This window comes from Castor canadensis, chromosome 16 (genome assembly GCF_047511655.1).
Source record: "Castor canadensis chromosome 16, mCasCan1.hap1v2, whole genome shotgun sequence".
In the NCBI taxonomy this organism is placed as follows: Eukaryota; Metazoa; Chordata; class Mammalia; order Rodentia; family Castoridae; genus Castor; species Castor canadensis.
Genome location: NC_133401.1, coordinates 39,971,361 through 39,994,161, shown reverse-complemented (window position 1 = coordinate 39,994,161; position 22,801 = coordinate 39,971,361). Strand labels below are relative to the sequence as shown.

Below are 22,801 nucleotides of genomic sequence, written 5' to 3'. Positions count from 1 at the left end.
TTTCACCTCTCCTACTCCAAGCCAGCTCCTGTCTCCTCCTGGACTGGCCATCTGAGTGAGGACAACAGAGGCAAAGATGGATGAGGAGAAAAGAGAAGAGAGAGAAGTCTTGCTCAAGTCACACTGTCAGTTTTCTTAGCCTCCTGAGTGACTCACATGGTCCCAGGACAGAAAACATAAAATCAATCGAGAATCTAAATGACATGAGGCTGGAGATTGTAGCTGCTTCTCTGCCTAGATTTTTTCCACCTAATTCTAAACCTCTAAATCTGTCTGAACACTCTACTAATAATTTTCTCCTTTAAGTCTTTAAGTCTGCTTTCAAGGTGGGCCATTTTCCCCATTGCAGACATGTCAAGACCAGGAGAGGGAACAGATCACATCCAGGTCACTGAAGGTGGTGACCCTGGGCTGGCCCATCTGCTCTCCTAGCCAAGGCACTACATGGTCAGGTTACACAGCCACGCCCTCAGCCTTACGTGCACACAGGCTGGACGGACCAAAAAAGGAATTTCAATTCTTTATCTAAGCTTTTCTTTATCTCCTACAAAACCCCTTGTATTTAAAATTAAGATCTCAGTATTTCAGGCTGTGGCATTAGTTAAAAAGCAAAGGACAGCATTCTTGGGTTCTGCTACGGGTACAATAAAGCATTCTGGATTTTTTCCCTGAAACTAAGTCTTGCAGTTCATTCTATTGTTCTCCATGCCTACTAAGATAGCCAGATATCACCAGATTCAGTGGAGACGTAATCTTTTCCACTGCACCTGTCTGTCCTTTTCCTGTCTGACATGCAAATTCTGATCTGAAAACTAATTTTTGGTGTAAAATAAGAGGGTGGACTCATGCATCCTGTATCCTTTGTCTAGAGGAGGATATGGGATGCCAACTCTATACCCCAGACTAGGCTCCCTAAATTTACTTCAAAGATTTGGCTAATAACAAAGTTGCTATAACCCAAGGTAGACTATTATTAGAGATTACTTAAAAAGCACCCACTAGGAGTAAATCTAAAGTCTGTTAATATTGAAAGAGGCCACATGATCACCTGCCTCCTGGCTGGAATATATGAGGCAGCACTTAAAGTAGTTAACTTGAGTATAAAGCAAGGTCCATCTGGCCCCTCCCCCAGGGAGAATTAAGCTGACTGGTTTATTTTTTTTAATTAGAATGTTTTTTGTACAAAGGGGATTCATTGTGACAATTTCAAATAGACTTATATTGTACATATATTGTACATCACACCCACCATCTCTACCCCTCGACCCCCCTCCATGCCCCTCTTACAGCAATTGCAAGAGATTTCTTTGTTCTATTTCATGTAAGTGTATGAAGTCCATCAACCATAAACCTTCACTTAATCTTCATTCCCCCTCCCCCTCCCTCAGGAACACCCCCTGCCACACACACACACTGTACCTATTTTACAGTTCTGTAGAGCTGACTAGTTTACTAAAAAGAAAAAGACAGTGTTTAAGAGTGCACTCAAAATTAGTGTTTTGTATGTCATTGTGTGTATTTTGTGTACATCCATCAGTCTATGATGAGTGACTTGTTAGAGACTGAGATTCTGATGGCTAAGGCAGCAGTCTTACTGAAAACAGACTGAATCAAAACACTTAGTAGAGTTGACTCTTGCTTCAGCTATCAAGCCACCCAAAATGAGTCCTAAAAGAACAAAATGAATCACATCTCAATCTGCTCCTAAAATTTTGAGAAATAACTGGCCAATGTACTCATGGTCACTTAATTCTTGCATGTTCTTGAGCTCTTAAATCCATGCACACTTAAATTGACCTTTACGGCATGCCTAACTTTTGTGTTTTTGCATGTTCATGTATATAATCACCATTAGGATGATTCTTATGGTAGAGTTTGTGTAAAGCAGCTGTTCCTTCTGTTCTCTTCTCTCCCCCATCTCTTCTGCAGCCACCCTTTAAAAAAAAAACAAACAGCTTTTTTCAAAGCTCTTATATCAACCAGGTTTAACTAAAATGCAGGTGTTTCCTCTGCCTTAGGACTAAAGAAAAGGACTGTGTGGACAGTTACCCTAATCTGTTTCATTTTGTCACAAGTGTAATTTGCATTCATTTCTTTTATAACTGAATGTATTAACAAATGTGCTTTTATAAATTGCTTATTGTATAGTGAAACAGTTTAAGATTGCTTTTCTTCCTGAGTCTGTATTACAATATAAGCCTTAATAGAGTATTTCATTTTTTTTTAAAAAAAGAAACAATCTTGTCTGACTTCAAAATTTTGTAGCAATCATGTCAAAGTGCAAATTAGAAAGGTCTCAAAGCTTCTCAAAAGTTTATGTATGTGATTCATTTTTGGCTGTAATTTAAACATGCCTAAAGAATTTCCTGTGGTCAAAATTTGGTGTACTGATGTAAAATTAAAACCTAATTCTCTGTCTATAATAACAAAGCTGTCTTACTATTGTTCTGCTCTGAGTCCAATCTATAAGAAACTGGCTTAGGCTTAGCAGACCAAAAATCCTATGTTCTCCCTCATATGTGGACTTTAGATCTAGGGCAAATGCAGCAATGTGGTTGGACTTGGGTCACATGCTAAGGGGAGAGCACATACGGGAGGAATGGGGATAGGTAGGAAACCCAAAACATGAAAGTGTTTGATGTCCCCACTGCAGAGGAGCTAATACAGTAACCTTAAAGTGACAGAGGTCAATATGGGAAGGTGACCCGGAAGTAGTGAAGAGATCAGGTAGAAGTGAATCAATTCAGGTTGTAATACACTTGTGCATGGAAGCAGTGCTAGGGATCTCTCTGTATAGTTATCCTTATCTCAATTAGCAAAAACGCTATGTCTTTCTTATTATTGCTTATGTCTACTTTTCAACAAAATTGGAGAAAAGGGCAGAACAGGGTCTGCCTGGAAGTGAGGGGGGTGTGGGGGAAAGGGATGGGGTGGGTGGCTGGGGGGAGAAATAGCCCAAACAATGTATGCACATATGAATAAATGAATAAAGAAAAAAAAGAAACTGGCTTAAGGAAAGATTTTATAATTTTATTATAATTGCTGGTATTTTCTGTTGATCTTGTCAAGCTTTTGACTACTTAGGAAACTAAACCTTAAGTAAATCAGAATTTTATTTAAGTATTTGCTCATGTACAAGTTTCTTAAATGGCACCTTTATGACTATATGGTGAAACAACTATTATTCTAAGTAATGCTAACACAATTAGTGCACCACATATCTGTAACTAAAAGTGTGTAGAGATGTGTGTCTAGACTTTATCTAAATATTGTGCAAACATATGCAGAGTTAAAAGTGTGTCCGTTTAGTATAAGTAAAATGAAAAGGTAATGCTTTCTTTTGTTCAAATGTATACCATCTAAACCTTTGACATTTAAAAATGGTTAAACTTTTGGCAATTCTGTTGTTTTGTAATCAGTTAAAAAAAAAAACCATTTGGGCAACCCTCTATTTAAAATCTGACCTATATTTGTCTTAGCCAAATGAGTGTTATTGTATATATAAGCTTCATTTGCCCATTAAGAAATAAGGCTATTTGAGTTCACAAGCACTGTCCCCTTAACCTGTAAGAGATCTAAAATACTGACTTTTGTCAATGCTGTACACCTATTATAATACCTAACCAAAATCCTAAATTTTACTCCAAGGAAAAACTAAATTAATATGTATACCTGACATCTATGTAGCTGTATTAGTTGCTACTGGATCTTTTGTAATGTACTTAAGCTTCTGCAAAATACAAGCCTTCTGAAGTGCAAAAGCTTAGGAAAAACCTTTACCATATAGGTGTTAGATTCAAACTGTTCATGATGTTAGTCTTCTGCAGGTTTGTGTCCATGTGTTCCTAATTGTAATAAGGAAAGCTTAGTGTTTCTGATGTAATACTGATAAGTCGTAATTATTTTCTAAAATGCTGCATGCATAAAAATGTCTAGATATACTGACACTTGCTAAACTGCTTTTCAATATTTTAACCTTGGCTATTCTAAGTCTTGTCATTTGTAGTCTGGCCCCTTTTTTGGAACATTTGCAATTATACCTAAGAAAATGACTAACAAGAAACTTATTTGTCAGTTGAGTGTGCCTTTTAAACATTTGCTCTTATTGGCTTTTGTCCAGGTAAGCCCAACCTAAGGGCTACTTCTTCTAACCCTCTCAGTTGCTTACTGTTTGGCCAGAAGGATCTTATTGGCACTGACATGCACCTGACTTGACTGGTGCTTCTCTTCCAACATGGGATCAGATCAGACTATCCGTGAAAAAGCTATTGCTGTAAATAAGGGTTTTCCATTAACCAGATGACTAATTGGTGAAATCTTCAGAGAAAATTGTTCAGAGACACTTTGGAGACAAGGGAGGGAAGCTGTCACCATCTAGATGGAGTCACCTGTGCCAGACCTTACAAAAGCTACTAAAGCTAAGAGATTTTTTTTTTTTGTAAATTCCTCTTTTTTTTGCAGCACTGTGGAACTCAGTGTTACATGCTTACTAGGCAGGCTCTGTACCACTTGAGACAGGAGTGTCCTTACTCATGTCTAATAGACATCCAAACCCTTGTAGGAACCTCTGACAGAAGGCAAATTCATATTTTTGGCCAAGGCCTTCTATTTAAATAGCCACAAAAGTGATTATTTTTACTGTCCCCGAATGTATCGTTTTAGTCTCATGGAGTTAATTTAAAATTAATTTCCTTACACAGTTTATTGAAATGGGTATCTTCTGACTTTTGCTTACTCTGTATTCTGTTTTATAAATGGTGTTTCTAATTTTAGAAACAAGTACTTTTGTCTTTACCATCAGCTATTTCTCCTCTTCTCCTGTACTAATTTCTTTGGCTAACACCCGAATTCCCTCGGGATTGAGGAATGTTCAAACATAAGGGGAGAATGGTAAGAGGTGCTCAAACTGCTTTTGCTGTGACTGCTTACTCGAGCCCATGAATTAACTAAACACAGGAAAAAAAATCTCAGCAACTGTTCTTGCCTCTATTTTGTATCTATTATCCTTTTTCTGAGCCATTCTGCAGCTACCTTGGAATCAAGGAAGGACAGCAAGACCCCATTTCAAAGGAAAAAGAATATAATGATAAGGTAAACCATATTTTTAAAACCTAGGTCTAGGGGTACAACACAGTAGTAGAGCCCTTGCTTGGCATGTGTAAGGTCCTGGGTTTGATCCCCAGCACCAATAATTAAAAAGATTTGATTAACTGAAACATTCTGAATAAGGCTGGCAAACAACGTGAAGCTGGATAGAAAAGTTTACTAGGAAATTAAAGTTAAAAATTCTACACATCACAAATTAAGCCAGGTTAAGGAATCAAAACACAACAAGGAAGTAAAACTGAAAATCACCAAGAGGCAAATGTTCTTCCATCAACTCCCCTTCTTTCTGATGTTCGGTATGTCGCAATCTCCCTGCTTGAGGAATTTAGTTTGAGAATGAAAGGGAATTCCTTGACCAGAAAGTCCTATATATTACACCCCTGATCTCCATGCTTTAGGGTAATAATAGACCCACCCTAAAGCCATTGTCGCCATGCTTGGGAACTTGACAAGATGACCAGGGATCGTTAGGTGGCATGACCTCCTGTCTAAGTAGAGGTTCAAGCTGGAATCCTCCATCTCAGAAGGAACAAGGACCATTTTTAGCCTCTCTGTTCCTGTTGTCTGGGTGTCAGGCAGGACACCTACTCCCTCCTTTATCCCATTTTGCTAAATAAATCCTTGCTAAATTTCCACTTTGTTTCCTTTTCTGGTGTAAAGCCCTTGAAATACTTTTCATTGCAGAGTTTAAATTCCTGTGATTTGAATGGAAACTGGAAAGCTTAGTCAAGAATTTCTGCCTCTTGACATGGGGGAGATGTAAATAATGTACAATGTAAGTCTGATTGGAATTGTCACTTCGAATTCCCCCCAATGTATAATGAATATACCCTAATAAAAATTTTTATATAAAAAAAATTTCTCCCTCTTGCCTCTTTCTAGGGAATCTTCCTTATTCTTTTCTTGTCTCCTGTTGCAGGAGGCTTTTAGCTGAGATAGGAGACACTGGGGCGATTTAGCAGGAAGCAACGTTTTATTGTGCCTGTGCCGACACAGACCCAGCAGACTCGTGTCCAAAGGCTGAGCCCCGAGGACAAAGGGGTCTCACCTCGTGTCCCTTGCAAGCAAGTTACAGAGGCAATAAAATTAAAACACCGGGTTTAACCCACATATGGTTCCATGCAACTCTATAGGGTACTTCACCTTAGTGCTAACTGCCCTTCTACCCCCAGTGCTATTGACCTTCTTCACCTTGGAATTCTTTAGGTTTTATCTCTCTGCTATGCCATCCCTTCCCCCCAGTTACCTTATAAGTGTTGGCAATAATGGCGCCGATAGGTTTCAGTTCTTATTGCACCCTTAAGCTTCTGTTTCCCAGGGTCACAGTCCTGCCTCAAGTCTAGCCTGAATCCTCCTTCTGCCCCAACCTCCAATCAGCATGAACTGTAAGATCCTAACCAGTCAGATCATGCTGAGTCTCAATGAGGGGTATTTAAGCCCCTGCCCCCCTCTCTCTCTCTCTCTCTCTCTCTCTCTCTCTCTCTCTCTCTCTCTCGGCTCTCTTGGCTCTCTCCCTCTCCCACCTGGCAATAAAGAATCTCTTGGCCAGATCACTCCCCTCCATGTGGTCATTTTGGGCCTACATTTCCAACATTTTGGTGCCGTGACTCAGATGGAGGCTCCCCACTAATCCTGGTGGGACCCCCGTTCCAACTTACCCCACGACCAATCTGAGGATGTGACTGGCCAGGACTCATCCTCCTGATTGCCCTGCTTGCATCCAACACCAGACATTCTTTCGTGAGTCCACATGCCCTTCTCGGGCTCCCTTTGTTGTCTCTCCCTTCGGTGTCTCCGGGGTTTCCAAACACTCCCCCTGTTTGGCTATCTCGGGGTGGCTCAGGCAGCAGAAGGATTCCCTCAGTTGCCGGGCTTGGATCCATTTTGTCGTGTGTCTCAGAGACCCCTCGTCAAAAAGCCTGGGCCCAGGTGACCCATAGCCCTCGGCCTTTTGGCCCAGCACGCCACTAGAACTCAATGATGATTAATTCTCATGGGCCTTGTGCTGTTGTCGGGTATTTGTGCTGCGTAAGGATGCTCCACAATACATAATATCCTCCTCTCCCATTACAGGACCAGGTCCCACACAATGGGTGCCTCTACATCCTCTTTGCCGTCTGACTCCCCATTGAGATGCCTCCTCAATAATTTAGACACCTTGGGTTTGACCCCAGACATAAAACCAAAAAATTTAATCCACTTTTGCACTCAAATCTGGCCCACTTATCCTTTAGACAACCAAAATCACTGACCCCTTTTTGGGTCTTTAGATCCCAACCTTTTGTGGGACACATAACTACTGTGAGTGATTGGGATGATCATGTCCAAGCCTTTTCATACCTCCATCTAAATCTGACTCTCTGACTTCAAACCCTTCCTCTGTACTTTCTGTTCCCCTGTGCAGATTCTATCAGCCTGTAAACCAGTTTCTAAATCAGCCAATTCCTCTCCAAACCTCCTTCCCCACATAAACAGACTTCTTGCACTGCTTACCATACCTATCTCCTCCTATCTTCCTGAAAAACTTTTCGTGTCATGGTTTTACGCAAGCCAATCCTTGCCAATTCTGGCCTCAAGGCAGTTCCAGCTCTGAGAGAGCTCATGCTTTATTCAGTGACCAGAGAGTGGAGGTTTCGTTTTGCTGAAAGCCTGCCAGTACCAATCAATGGGAGCAACATGGAGGCACCTGGAGGTGATGGCTAGTCCCATAGGCGTGTGTCATGCCTCCAGGCTCTGCCTTCCCTTCCCTTACCTAAGATGTCAGTGCACCTTTCTGCCTCCTCCATGGTCCTACCATATGTCCTTTGTCCCTGTCTGCCTTCCCTTCCCTGGGCTTACTGAGACACTGCCTCCTATGAAAAACCTGTAGCATGGTACCTTATAACTTAAGTTATTCCAACTAGTTTGCCAGGCCTCTCAGTCTAAAGTAACTTTAAATCAGCTGCTTTACAAAAGCGCTTACAAAAAACTGCAGCTGCCACACTCACACTTTTAACTCCACCCCCACAAGGGAAGGAGGGAAAGCAAACAGGTGCACCTGTGCACAGGATGCTGGCTCCTGGACACAGCAAAAATGCCTGCCATAGCTAAGAAAATCCACAGAGAGGACCCAGTACATCCTGGGCCACCACCCACACATGGCAATGGCTGTGGCCCACTGCCACTTCCCCTAGAATAAACGCGCACAGAGTACATGGGAAGGGGGAGGGGCAACAGGCTGCACGATCAGGCCTAGGCAGTCAGGGTCATTTGTCCCAGGTGTGTGTGGAGGGAGTGGCGCCTTGCACAAGTACTGCTCCTAGCCCCACCTCACACCTCAGGGCATCAGACCCAGCCCTTGTAAGTCAATTGTTAGCTCAAGGTTATAGTTCCAGAAATACCAAAATGGACATTACTGTGGTCTCTAAACTTCTCATTTAGAATTTTCTATACCTTTGGCCTGAGCATAAATTTTTCCCTCCAAATATTAGCACTAGTTGTCCTGTATGGACTGTTATTGGCCTGAAATGCCCTCTGAATGCCCTTCTCTAACTTTACAAATGATTTCTTTGTTAAAAAGGTAGCCTTTATTAAAGAGGCCGCCTGCTGTTAGCTAAAAGACAGGATCCTAACGTTTTGTTCTTTCTAGATGGGACCTGCGTCTTCCAGTCTTCTGGCTGGTAGATGTTGGAAGCTTTGTACTGAGGCCTGGCCTCAGTATGCCTTGGGTGACCAAGAGAAGTGGCCTTGACAGGGTTCCTTAAATTATAATAACATACTCCAATTAGACCTTTTCTATAAAAGTAAAAAAAAGTAAACTCAGGTCCCCTATACAAATTTCTCTCATTAGAAAAGCAATGGGTTCTGGCCCAGGCTGCTCAGGTTGGAAATGATTATATGGCTCAAGCAGTAGAGTGCCACTTTACAAGCATAAAGTCCTGAGTTCAAGCCCAGTACAGCCAAAGTAAAAATAATAATAATAATAATATTTGGGGCTGAGGAAGTAGCTCAATGGGAGAATGTCTGTCCAGCATGTGCAAAGCCCTGGGTTCAATTCCCTAGCATTACTAAAAATAAAATAAAAAATGGTAAAGAAGATAAGTGGCATTAATGTCACTTCAGCCATCTCATAGTGGAAAAACATAGTTTAACCTAGACCATATTCCTCATTCTTTAAGCGAGGAAACTGAGGCCCAGAACAGTTCAGAGATTTGCTCTCCAGAGTGTCAGGTGTCAGTGTAAAATAACAACTTTACTTTACAGCAACAACCTATCAGAAAGCATACCACGGTGGACTCAGAGTCACAGGTGAGAGAGGTTCTCCTCAAAGATAAATTTCTAACAGTCAGTCCCAGATATTCATAAAAAACTCAGACTGTGGCTAAAGGGAAAAGTCACTGAACCAAGTAATACAGCTAGCCATGTCTGTATTTATGGCTATGTCTGTATGTCCAGGACCTTACTAACAGGAGAGAAAAAGATAAGAGACACCATGGCCTCATTGCTGCTCTCAGAGAGGACCCCACCTGATTGGGGCCTGTATCCTGAACTTGCTACCATGGTAGACAGGAGGGGCACTTCTGCAGAGAATGCTTAAGGGGGGACAGCCCGGGAGACAGCCCCGTCCCCAGCCGGGACCCTGCCCTCTGCAAGGGTAACCACTGGAGGTCTAAGTGCCCCCATCACCAGATGGAAGACAAGGTGCCTCCTCCTATGGATTGATGGATCCAAGCCTCCTGTCCACACTCCACTTCTTGGCATCAATGTTGAGGAGCCATAATGGCAGAAAAACAAAAGGTCATTTTCCTCCTAGACAGTGGAGCCCATTTCTGTTTTACTTTTTTCTCCTGGTCCCTGGTCCAATGACAAAAGTTATCATTTGGGGCAAATCTGGCCAGCCCCTAGAGCACAAGTTTACCAGGCCTCTGGCCTGCTCTTGGGGAGACCTCCTCTTCTGTCACTCTTTCCTCATAGCACCTAAAACTCCAGTGTCCCTGCTGGGACAGGATTTACTGTCTCAATTAAAAGCTCAAATTCTCCTCCCCCCAGGCAGCTATCTCTGCTGCTCCCTCCTTCAGGAACAAAGAAGATTCCACAGTGTGGACTGATGAGATGAGTGTAGGGTGAGCCAGGACAGCCCTCCTTATTCAAATAAAACTCAAAAATCCCTCAGTTTCCACACCCAAAACAATATCCCCTCAAGCCTGAGGCCTATGCCTATCATAAATTCCTTAAAACAACAAGGGCTACTAATTAGCTGCTCCAGCCCCTACAATAAATTTAAAATTCTTACAAAAGTTAATTTTAAAATACAAGTTACAAAGTAAACAACTGGAAAGGATATAGATAGGTAATAAATGTATTTTTGAGAAGTTAAAGGAAAAAGGAATGGTTTTTTGGATGAGAAGGGGTTTTGTAAAGGGGTTTATCCTAAAGATTGTTTCAAATAGAAGGGATAAAAACAAACCATCAAAGGGTTTAGTATGTTGTAGGAAGGTCTGAGTAAGTTTGAAAAGTATATAATAAAAGCTTCAGTGTGTGATAAAGTTAAAGTTGAATATAATCTAAGAGTTGCCTAAAAAGATTTTTAGGGTTATGTCAAACTAAAATAAAATTCTCTATGTCTATGAAATAACAAGGTTATCTTAATATTGTTCTGTTCTGAGTAACATCTACAAAAAACCATTATAGAGAAAGATTTTATCAAAGAAATTCGTGTTTTCTGCTGATTTTGTCAAGCTTTAAGTACTACTAAATCAGAGTTCATTTACATACTTGCTTGTGTCTTAAATGACCACCTTGTAACTGTTATCTGAATATGGTACAAACATTTAAAAGGTTAAAAGTGTCAATTTATATAAAATAATGAGCTAAAGCTCTCTTTTATCCAAGAGTGTTACATTTAAATCCTGACAGCCCCTGCCTCCCACAGGTCACCTACCTAGGTGTGGCCTTAAAGGGACAGACTCACTCCCTGAGTCCTGCATAAATACATCAACCCAATCTTCCATTTCCCAACCCCCATACCATAAGACAGCTTACAGTTTTCCTGGCAGTTATTTGCAGAATTTAGATCCCTAGGTATGCAGTCCCTGAGCAGACACCTTTTTATGCTCCTCATAATATTCCTATTTGAGTCTTAGATAGTAACGTATGGCCACCCATTTCTCTCTCTGTAGTTGGAGGACCCTTGAAATTGTCTAGGGAACAACATTTCACAGTGGTTCTCCTGGCCAATGCCCATCCTGATGCCTATGTTCTTGCTGTCCTATTCTTAAGCTTCCTTCCTTCTATCATACTACATGTCTGCTCTTGCTAATCAAAAATTTAACCAGTTGTACCTCCAGGGATATCAACCTCTCCAAATCTCGAGGGTAGTTGGCTGATACCCACCATGCGGAGGTCGGAGGATTGGCTTGAGACTCTTTATGACCTATGGCTACAAGGGACCTTCATCAACTTCAGGGAAGAGGAAATCTTCATTTTCAGAGCCTGGTGTATGCCATAATAAGGCATGTTGGAGTTGGCACCCCAACATTGTTTGCCAACTAACCCTCCCTTCCCCTACGCCGCCCCTTGCCAACTCGAAGAAGCCAGAGAGAACACAACACCCCCCTTCCTTAACAAACAAAAAAGGAAGGAATGTTGGCAATAATGGCGCTGATAGGTTTTGGTTCTTATTGCACCCTTAAGCTTCTGTTTCCCAGGGTCACGGTCCTGCCTCAAGTCTAGCCTGAATCCTTCTTCTGCCCCAACCTCCAATCAGCATGAACCATAAGATCCTAACCAATCAGATCATACTGAGCCTCACTGAGGGGTATTTAAGCCCCTGTCCCTCTCTCTCTCTCTCTCTTGGCTCTCTTGGCTCTCTTGGCTCTCTCCCTCTCCCACCCAGCAATAAAGAATCTCTTGGCCAGATCACTCCTCTCCACGTGGTCATTTTGGGCCTACATTTCCAACAATAAGAACTCAGGCCTGTTTGTTTTCTTCTGATCCTAATCCCTGCTACATCATTCCCCCCTTTGGTGTTCAGACCCACCCAGGATCAAAGAGCATCATCTTGATCTAAGGGTTTGTATCTCCACAGCATCATTACATGTGAGGCTGTTTCCCTTTCTATAGTGGCCTCCATAATGGTCCTGACAGACCACAGTACAGGGGAACCAGGCAGGGCAGTATTAAGCATACTCCTAGAATTAGGCCCATTGTCCCTATCAAAGTTTTGAATCCACCTAAGGCCGAAAACCACCCTCCAAACAGGTCATTGGGATCCCATCCTTTCCAAGTCTGTACAGGGACATGGGCAAGCTTTCTCATTCTGTCTGTGATCTCTTTTATGACCTTTTTTAAAAAATCATTAATCTGTAAGCAGCAGTTGTTCAGGTTAAATTTGTACAAATTCTCAGAAGCAAGAAAATCATCTAAAGTTAAGTGGGTCTGATAGATGGCATTGCACATCTTAGTGCTTTGTTTTGCCAGCAAATTGAGAGCTCTTGCAGTTTCATTAGTTATAATTTCAACATCAGCCTGCAGCCTGATGTTGCAGTTGAGCATATACATAGGGGTGCAATAGCCCCAGGACCTCTCTTCTGCCCAGGTGGCAGGACCATAGTACTGGATGATTCACTCTGGTGGAACTCTGTTTTTGTCTCCTTAATCTTTCTTCACATCTGGGGACTCCTAGTTTTTCACCTTGTCTGAGGGGAAGCAAGAAAAAGGATGTTCTGGTTGAGCCTAGCACACAAGATCCAAACCAGCTTCTACGTAGGACCATATAACCTTGTTTCCCACAGATCCAGTATAGTCCCCTGGGTGACCGCCAATCTATGTTTGCAGTAAAATTGTCCTGCGCTCTCTGGAGATAACAAAAGTTGGCCAGTGGGTGGGGCTGGAGTTTTGTATGATTTGGAGCTCCCCACCACTGGGTCTCTTGAGCAGTGTCATTGTAAACCTTCTGTCCTAAACAAGTTAAATCCCCCACCAAGGTAGTGAATTTGCCTTCTGGACAGGAGATACAATAATTTCCCACAATGGAAGTTTTAAGGAGCCAGATGCCTTTCCTGTGTTTGGGGAAGGCAGTCATTAAAAGGCTCTCATGGGTCCAGCTCCTTTGTTTCCCAAGGCCAATGATCTCCCATGTTGGTTCCTCCACAAACATAACACAAACTGACATGTAGTGTGTGGGCTATAGATTCACCCAGTGAGAGGAACAAGTTTTTAGCTTTGGCAAGGATGGAAAATTCATTCCTCATCTCCTCATAGAAGGAGTGAAAAACTTGGCATGAGGAACTCTCATGGGTAACAGTTACTAATTTGAGGTGCCTCAGACTCCCAGGGTCAAGGCCCTTTCCATCTATCCTTACACTAATTACATGACCCCATGTCCAATCAGATGCCTTAAGTACAGTAAAATTTACAGGGTTACAGGTGCTGCGGGTGCAGCCAGGGGATGCACGCTTAGCCTTCTGTCATGTGGCGCATGAAACACAACCCCAGTAAGGACAATAATAAGATGCCACATCATCACATGGCCAAGAGCTGTCTCCCCACACATATACTTATCATTTGACGTACAGGCTCTTTCCCAAGCTAGGCCCACACAGCCACAGCCTGTACCTCCATATCCACCCTTGCCTAGGCCCTACCTGCATCAAAGAGCATTGACACTGGTTTATCAGGGCTAAACACCTGGGCATGGCTGACAAGGTCCCCAGGGTGGCAGACGCTCCTGACCTCTAACCATTGCTCCCGAGCGCAGCCAGTGGGGTTGAAGCAGATATGCTGAGTACCCCGGGAGCACACTAGATAGGTGGTGTGATTGTGAGTGCATGACCTGATGACAGAGCCTGCACAGGAATAGTGAGTATGGAAAAGTAAAGTCTTAGTAACAAAAGTCCCTGCCTGAGTAGTACTCATACATAAGTCACAGGAGGAGGGCTCTGGGGCCTCGAAAGGAAAACAGATCAGTAACAATAAATAGTAAATATGCATCCTGCCCAAAAGAGATTGAAGAGAGCAAATAAAGACCTTTCACTGTGAGATCAATCAGTGGGGCAGTTTCTGCCAAGCCTCAGGTGAGAACTACAGCAGCAGATACAGACAAGGGGTGACATGCATTACAGTGAGATACCTGGTGTGAAAAGAGCCTGTTTGTCCCCTTGGAGAGTTGACTCCTCAAGCTTCTGCTGCGCATAGGCTAGTCAGCTTCTGGAATGACTAGTGCAGGGCTGTGGTCCTGACGTTCTTGATCCCCTGTTGTTTCCTGGGAGGCAGAGTCCAGCTGAGGGCGGGTGCTCAGGTCCTGGAGGGTGATCCTGCACAGTGAAGCCAGATCAGGGATGCACTCCCACTCGAGAGAAGCTGGATTGACTCGACTGTGGTGGATCCAAGGAGCAATATCTGCTACTTTAACTGCAGTAGGAGTGGACAAAATAACGACAAAAGGGCCCCTCCAATGGGGTTTTAATGGGTGGACATTTCATTTTGTTTTACCCAGACAATGCCATTTTTTTAAACTGAGTAGAATTACCATGGCAACGATATATTATCAGTATATATGTCCAAGAAAAATTGTTGTTTAAAAAAAAAGTTAAAACCACCATCTTTAAGTATCAAAGGACATGTTTAGAGCCAGTAAAAACAGTTATTTTGTCTCTATTTAAGTAGAAGACCCTGCCTAAAAACATGAGTTTGTGTCTAGAAAGGTTTCGATGTCAGGTAGCCACACACGTATCAGAACTTCTTCATTAATCCTCTCAGCCTTGATTATTTTGAGAGGTCTGGCACAAGTGACTCCACTTGAACTTTGATGGCATTTCCTCCTGTCCCCTCCCCCACCTCCAAACTGCTTGTCTCTGAGCCGTCGCTTCTGAAGATCTGTCCAAGTTCTAAACAGGCCCGACCCTGCTTAGCTTTTCGAGACCAGATGAGATTGGGCGCGTTCAGGGTGATATGGCCTCAGACTGAAAATCTTTCTTGATTGATTGCTCTTTTCTGGATTTTGTCTGTTTGGTTGGTTTTGGTCCCACATCAGGGGAGAATTAACGAGCAGATCAGGTGGGAGTCAGTGCCAAATAGATCCTTTTGACCAAATTTAAGCAACAAAGAGGCTTAGGAGGAGTGGCTCTTAGGCAGCAGGCTTCTAAACAAAGACAATACAAAACAATATCTAACAAAGGAAGTTGTCTAAAAAGCTAACCTGGTTGACACATAAGTAGTTATTAGGGTCATTTTTTATGGACTTGATTGTAAATCCCCCAGAAGGATCAGAACTGTAATAACAAACACTTAAGAATCATGGTTAAAATTTTGATGGAAAATTTGCAACTAACAGAAGAGTATATCAGTACCATTAACTTTTTGTTACCATGTTTATCTAAATTTTGTATTTTAGAAGGCTTGATATACTTGAAAAACATAAATATATTTTATAGGAACCAGCAACAGCATCAAAACTCTATAGAGGTTATATATACATACTAGTTTAGTTGTTCTTGAAGTAAAACCTTAGATTTTAATCAGTTGTAGGGGGAAAGTACAGTTTTAGTATACCCAAATAGCCCAGTCACAGACACAAATAGGGTACCAACCCTATTAAAATCACCCAAAACAACAGTTATTTAACCATGAGGTCATCTAGAAAGTTTTATATAAGCTGTTAGAAAATAAGGGGTATGGAAGAGGCAGAGAGATGGATCAAACACCAACACAGGGTTTGTTGTTTGGGCAGGAGCCCTGTGGAGGGGAACCCCAGCAAGAGAGCTAGAGCCCACTGCCATACACAGGCGTGGGCTAGATATAGGGGCTTGTGGAAAAGTGCCAGGAAGGTCACTAAGGAATATTGTTGCTGGGCAACCAAGAAGGATAATTTGTAGTTAGGTCACTGTCCAACTGTTCTTGGTATCTATCCAGGGAGATAAAGCAAAGCCATCTGCAAGGGAGAGGGAGTGTAGTCCTAACATGGCTGTCCTTATTGTTAACTCCAACATAAACCAACTCTTTTTTTTTTTCATTTTTCTTTTATTATTCATGTGTGCATACAAGGCTTGGTTCATTTCTCCCCCCTGCCCCCACCCCCTCCCTTACCACCCACTCCGCCCCCTCCCGCTCCCCCCTCAATACCCAGCAGAAACTATTTTGCCCTTATCTCTAATTTTGTTGTAGAGAGAGTATAAGCAATAATAGGAAGGAACAAGGGGTTTTGCTGGTTGAGATAAGGATAGCTATACAGGGCATTGACTCACATTGATTTCCTGTGTGTGGGTGTTACCTTCTAGGTTAATTCTTTTTGATCTAACCTTTTCTCTAGTTCCTGGTCCCCTTTTCCTATTGGCCTCAGTTGCTTTAAGGTATCTGCTTTAGTTTCTCTGCGTTAAGGGCAACAAATGCTAGCTAGTTTTTTAGGTGTCTTACCTATCCTCACCCCTCCCTTGTGTGCTCTCGCTTTTATCATGTGCTCATAGTCCAATCCCCTTGTTGTGTTTGCCCTTGATCTAATGTCCACATATGAGGGAGAACATACGATTTTTGGTCTTTTGAGCCAGGCTAACCTCACTCAGAATGATGTTCTCCAATTCCATCCATTTACCAGCGAATGATAACATTTCGTTCTTCTTCATGGCTGCATAAAATTCCATTGTGTATAGATACCACATTTTCTTAATCCATTCGTCAGTGCTGGGACATCTTGGCTGTTTCCATAACTTGGCTATTGTGAATAGTGCCGCAATAAACATGGATGTGCAGGTGCCTCTGGAGTAACAGTCTTTTGGGTATATCCCCAAGAGTGGTATTGCTGGATCAAATGGTAGATCGATGTCCATCTTTTTAAGTAGCCTCCAAATTTTTTTCCAGAGTGGATAAACCAACTCTTAAATGAACATGACTCAGTTACCTTAGTAGTTAAAACCCCGACAAAAATCACCAGAGAACACAGGTAAACATTTATGGGGACTAAGTGTGGAGTTAGGAAACAGTGGCCAAGAATCATGGCTCACAAGCTGATAAGGGATCACGTTGCAGATTGTTGATGTTAACACATGGTTTATGACATAGAGCAGGATGCCACCAACCTGTAGTGAATGGAGCCTCCCCTAAAACAACAGGCCCAATCTGGCCATCCCAGGACAAATCTTCCCTCCATCCTACGTATGGAAGGAGTAGGACTAACACCTTCACTCTGTTGAGTCCAATAAAAACTGGAGGTCTTCACTTCCAGTGTAGTACTCCCTTTTGAGTTTTTTTTTTTATCCTATGTAGAGGGTGTACTTGGCTTTGTTTTACATAAGTAAATCTGTCTTAACTCTCATCTCAGTGCAGCAGTACTCCCTGTGCTCAGCTGCCTCTTGTCTCTCTGTGTTTTAATAAACTCTTGTTGACAAATTTGTGGATTAACCTGCAGCATCAAAAATTCCTGACAGTTATCTTAACAGAACAAAAGAGCATTTTAAGACAATTTTTGTAAATGTTATCAAGAACAATACAATATTTGAAAGATAGCCTTGTTGCTATGAGCTTAGAGAATTAAGTTTTAGTTTAACATCCATACATTAATTTTGACCTACAAAACCTTTAATGTAACTCTTAGATTTTAATCAACTTAATCACTTACATAAGCATCTATAAGCTCCATTTTTTTAATGACAACTTACTCTGTACCTTTATGACAACTTGTTCTGTATCCCCTGGGGGAGCTTGTCTTTACCTTTTTATAAAGGATTTTTTATTTTAGAAAACATAACTTTAATATCATATATATATTTTTTATTTGTTGAAATTAACTCATAAAATCTTTTAACTTAGAACCTTCTATTACTATGAAAAGAAAGAAAGCAATCTTGAAATTATTTTTGTACAAAAGCAATTTATAGAAAGTCTATTTGTTAATAGACCCATGTATTATAAGAGAGAATTAAATTCCAGATTGTATTTATGGCAAAATGAAACATGCTAAGGTCATTTCTTTAACTAGCCAAATTTTAAGATTCATGCTGCAATCTGTGGCCCCCCTTTAATTTTTTCTCCTCTGGTCTGAGCTGGAGTGTTAACCCCTGAATGCCTGCATCTTAGTGAGACCTGATTGAAATAAGTTTGCAAACTGGTTTTCTTAAAAAGTAGCAGTAGAACAGAGTAATAATTTTTTACATTGACTCTCTAATAAGACTGTTCTCAAGATGTTTACCTATTTATGTGTAATAAGCTAATCAATTTATAACAGAGATCTTTAAAATAAATACCCTGTTTGTTTTCCTCACCTTAAGTATCATATTAACCTTATAGCAGCAGTTTAAGAACCATTTTGAGGATGCTTACACTTACACACACACTGTGAGCACACCATTAGCTGGATGCTTAATCTGACCAGCCATTGGCAAGAGAAACATAAGCATCGTATGACTGTCTCAATATCACACCAAGCCTACTGTACCAACATTTTGGAACAGTTTTTTTTATTAGCAACAGTCAAAGGTGCTCCTTTGACTGTTCACCCTTTTAGGTAGATTCTCCCTCTTTATACTCCCTAGAAGTAAAGGTGTCAGCAAATTCAGTATTTCTGGCATATTTCAATAATCCTAAATTGTTTTCTATTTATTTCTCATTTTCAAGACATAAAAACTCAATGGAAGGAGTGTATTAAACCTTTCATCTTTTTCTGTCTCCAAGAATTTTATGACATTTTACTTTCTCTCTCTCTCTTCCCTCTCTCTCTCTCCTCTCTCTCTCTCCTCACTTCATTCATGAAGACCTCATCCCAATTTTGTTTTTATTCCTCCACTTCCCCCTCTCTACATTCACAATCCTTCTGCAATATTCCTTTTCTTTCAAGTCAGACCAGATCTTATGTATCAGTGCAAGTCCACCCTTCATGTACTAAATTTTTTAAGAGCTCAGTTAGTGCTGAGCCTCAGTCTTCCTTCAAGATGCCTGTTTTGGGTGAAGATGTGAAAACTGAAGCACCAAAGCTACCCATCAAGACTGGAAACCTCTGATTTCTCCTCAGTTCACGTGATAAATTGCTACCGAATTTAAATAAATAAGAGTCTGTTTTTTGAAGACCAGTTTTAGCCTTTTGGCTTTTCCCATTCTCCTGGGTTTTAGGGTTTCTTTTTTGTTGTTGTTGTTTTTTACTTTTTCAATTATTCTATAAACTTCATTAACCACAGTCTTATCTAGTGACCCTTCTGGGGGCCATCCTACACCAAAAGCAGGCCAATCTACTTCACAAAGGATGTTAAGCTTGTTAGGAGTTAACTCCGTAATCTCCATTAAATCCCCTTTTAAAGTTTTTAACCATACATTCCAAGGGAGTGTTTTTCTCTGCCCTCTGCGCATCTCATCCTGTTACCAGCCTGCCAGAGAAACAGAGGGGGAGGGGTTTTGGAAAAGCACTCACTTCATCTGTCTCCTGCTACTCCCCTCACAGGGATTTAGGTGTCTCTCTGGCCATAGTGCATCCCTATAATCCCTGGACTGGAGGCCCTGTTAGGGCTCACCCTTGACCTTATGAGTTCACCACGGAAATGAGGATCAGGACTCCTCACTCACTCACTTCCTCACACTTTCACACACTCTCATACAGCACAGTACTTCCAGCCTGCTCCCCAAAACTGAGATACAGTTTCACCCCAGAAAGTGGTTACAAGGGTGTCTCATTAGGAGGTGATCAATCTCCACTTCTGCCTCCTGAGGCAGGCCTGAATACAAACCCAAGTTCTTAACAACTTGAGCAGTGCTCACCTCCCCTCGCAGGTTCCTGTGCCTCCCAGGATTCTGTTGTGCATCCAAGGCCCTCAACCCAACCCACTGGGAGGATGAAACCACTTCAATCAAAGCTGTCTGTTGGCACCTGGTGGGGTCCTTCCCGGCAGTCCAGGAGGATGCACCCGGGTGACAAAGGAGATGATAACTCAACATCTCCACAAACCCAGATAAGGAAACCACAAGAAATGTTGCCGGAGGCTTTAAGCTGAGATAGGAAACACAGAGGCAATTTACTTGGAAGCAACGTTTATTGTTCCGACACAGACCCAGCAGACTTGTGTTCAAAGGCTGACCCCGAGAACAAAGAGGTCGGACCTCATGTACCCTTGCAAACAGGTTACAGAGGAAATAAAAATTAAAAAACAAGGTTTAACCCATATGTCATTGCAGGCATTTCTACAGGCTACTTCTGGCTAGTGCTAAGAACCCTTCTTAAAAATAGTGCTATGTGACCTTCTTCACTTTTGAATTCTTTAGGTTTTGCTCCCTGCTATGCCATCCAGTCCCCACAGCTACCTTATCAGAACTCGGGACTGTTTGTTATCCTCTTATCCTGCTTACTGCTACACTCTGGTAATTAAAAAAGAAAGAAAGAAAGAAAGAAAGAAAATAAATCAGTAAAAATACTAAATTTTTTTAGTTAAGACTATCACATATACTACACAGAAACATTACATAAAAAGACAAATGTATTCAGACTATGTCTACAGGAGAAGGAGGAAGTGTCAGGGGAAAAAGTCTCTGAGGTTGGGGAAAGGGGTCAAAAGGGTTTCTTGTCTCTGGGCATCTTTGGGTGAACTTTTCAGCTCACCATATGCATAGAAGCCCAGCTAGGTGCCAGATGTCCTATGGGGAGAGTTCAATGGCAGATCATATACCTTATTTCTGTGCTGGGCAGAGCCTCTTGTTGCCAATGCTGGACACGCAGCAGCAAGAGCTTCTTGCCCAGATGTCCCCTGCAGCTCTGGGTCCACACCATTTCCACCAACGTTACAGAGCATAGGGACTTCTGGCCTTCTGTGTTTTTGTTGGGTGTCCACCTGGGCCTTGGGGACAACTCTGTTACTGGCTTTTTGGTGTTTCTTCGAGAGTGGAACACAACAGCACAGATTTAAAAGAGATGTCATGATTCTTCTCGTCACTGCCTTCCAGCCACGCCTTTGCCTATCTCTGGCAGTTGCCTCAAGGACCTCCTTGGTGTCCTCCTTCTCCAAAGACAGGGCCTTAGGACCAAGCTGGAAGGCTGTGAGAGGGGTGAGGGTGTCCCTGGGCAGATCACTGAGGGAAAGGGAAAGCAAGATGGTACCTCTGACGTTCCTCTGACTTGGTTTCTTGTCGTCAGACTGTAGGTCAATCAAGCTGGAAAGATTAGGTTCACTTGCTCTCTTCTGTAGAGGACCATGGACGGAAAGCGGATCCACAGGAGATGGGCAAGGTGGAGCACGCTGATACAGGGAGGGCCTCGGGTGGGTGCTTCCACCAACATCCTGGCATACTTGCTCTTGTAACATTTGATAAGTCGCCATGGCTTCGTCAAATTTTTTATTTGCAAGGGACTCTTGGGTCTCCTGAAAATTGAAGCCCAAATGAGACATGACCTGTAGAATCCTGGAACGGGGCTGTTTTCCCAGAGTCTCTCCAGGGCTTGGCGGTATTTCTTCACTCTGGGATAGCCAAGGATGCTGCAGGATCTCGTCCACCGTTGGCCTCTCACTGGGAAGAACCGTTAATAACTGGTCAATGGCGTCTTGTCCCTCTGCTGAGAGGTGGTACGGGACAAAATACCTTTTAAGCATGACAGCCCTCTGTAGTTGAACAAAGGTTCTTCCTAAAAAGGGAAACGCCCCTGTGTTTATATAATAAAGGAGGACACCCAAGCTCCAAACGTCCACCTTTGGACCCTCATAGTTCTTATGGAAGAGCATTTCAGGGGCACGGAAATGAATGGCGCCACACGCTTCTGAGAACTGTTGCCCTTCTTCAAATTTGACGCTGAGGCCAAACTCAGTTATTTTTGCATCACCTTTGGCATCCAGTAAGATATTGTGTGGTTTTAGGTCCCTGTGGGCGATGCCATTCTCGTGGCAATAAAGGACGGCATGAGCAATCTGGCTGAACATCTTCTGGGCGTGGTCTTCCCGCAAGCAATGGACTTGCTGGATCAGATGCAGGAGGTGCCCCTTGCCAGCTCTCTCCATGATCAAGTAAACGTGGTCTGCCGTTTCAATTACTTGGTACAACCTCACGATGTTCGGATGTTCCAACGCCTTCATCACAGACACTTCAGAATCAGTGTGAGGGTTTTTCTCTCCCTTGTCCAGTACCTTCACTACCACTTGGGCTCCCGTGAGGCAATGAGAGGCTAATTTCACCTTGCCAAAGCTACCATGTCCGAGGGTCTCTGTAATGTTGTACTGAACTGTGAGAATTTCTTCATAGGGGGAGCTGGCTTCAGAGAGAGACAGCCCCTCACTGTAGGTGCTACTCTCACTAGTAGGGAATGAAGATAGCATCGCTACTATATTCTTAAAAAGGATTAAATTTATGAGTGAAAGTGAAAAGACATATCAAACTCTTCCTCCAGCAAAACAAGGTAACTGTTGTGTGTGTTAGCCCAGCAGGTCACCAACCACCAGCTTTCTGCACTACACTGGCAAAAATCCAGCCGAGGCCACCTCTTTATGTAACCGCTGTTTATCATTCCCTCACAATGACCCCTGATGAGTCAGGGCAGGAAATGAACCAAGCACATGTGGGCACAACCCATGGTGGTTGTCTTACTTTGGGGCCTCAAGGACCTTTTCGCCCTTTAATTAAAAACAAAACAAAACAAACAAAAACTCTGAAGGCTTCTTGCTTTGGTGTGTCAAGGAGACTGGTATTTATTCCCTGAGAAATGAAAGCCAGTAGGATACTTCAATGGCCTTTTCATTTAAAGTCTGAAAATCTCTGATAA

The 22,801-nt window shown here is 42.4% G+C and overlaps 1 protein-coding gene across 1 annotated transcript; it reads right to left on the bottom strand.

Moving 5' to 3' along the window:
- Positions 1-20,543: 20,543 nt before the first annotated feature.
- LOC141417925 (sperm motility kinase Z-like) lies at positions 20,544-22,358 on the bottom strand. Its single transcript, XM_074057388.1, has 3 exons — positions 21,152-22,358; positions 21,027-21,088; positions 20,544-20,549 (listed from the first exon to the last, which is right to left on the bottom strand). Exons 1-3 carry the CDS (start codon positions 22,356-22,358, stop codon positions 20,544-20,546), a joined length of 1,275 nt encoding a protein of 424 aa, XP_073913489.1.
- Positions 22,359-22,801: the final 443 nt, after the last annotated feature.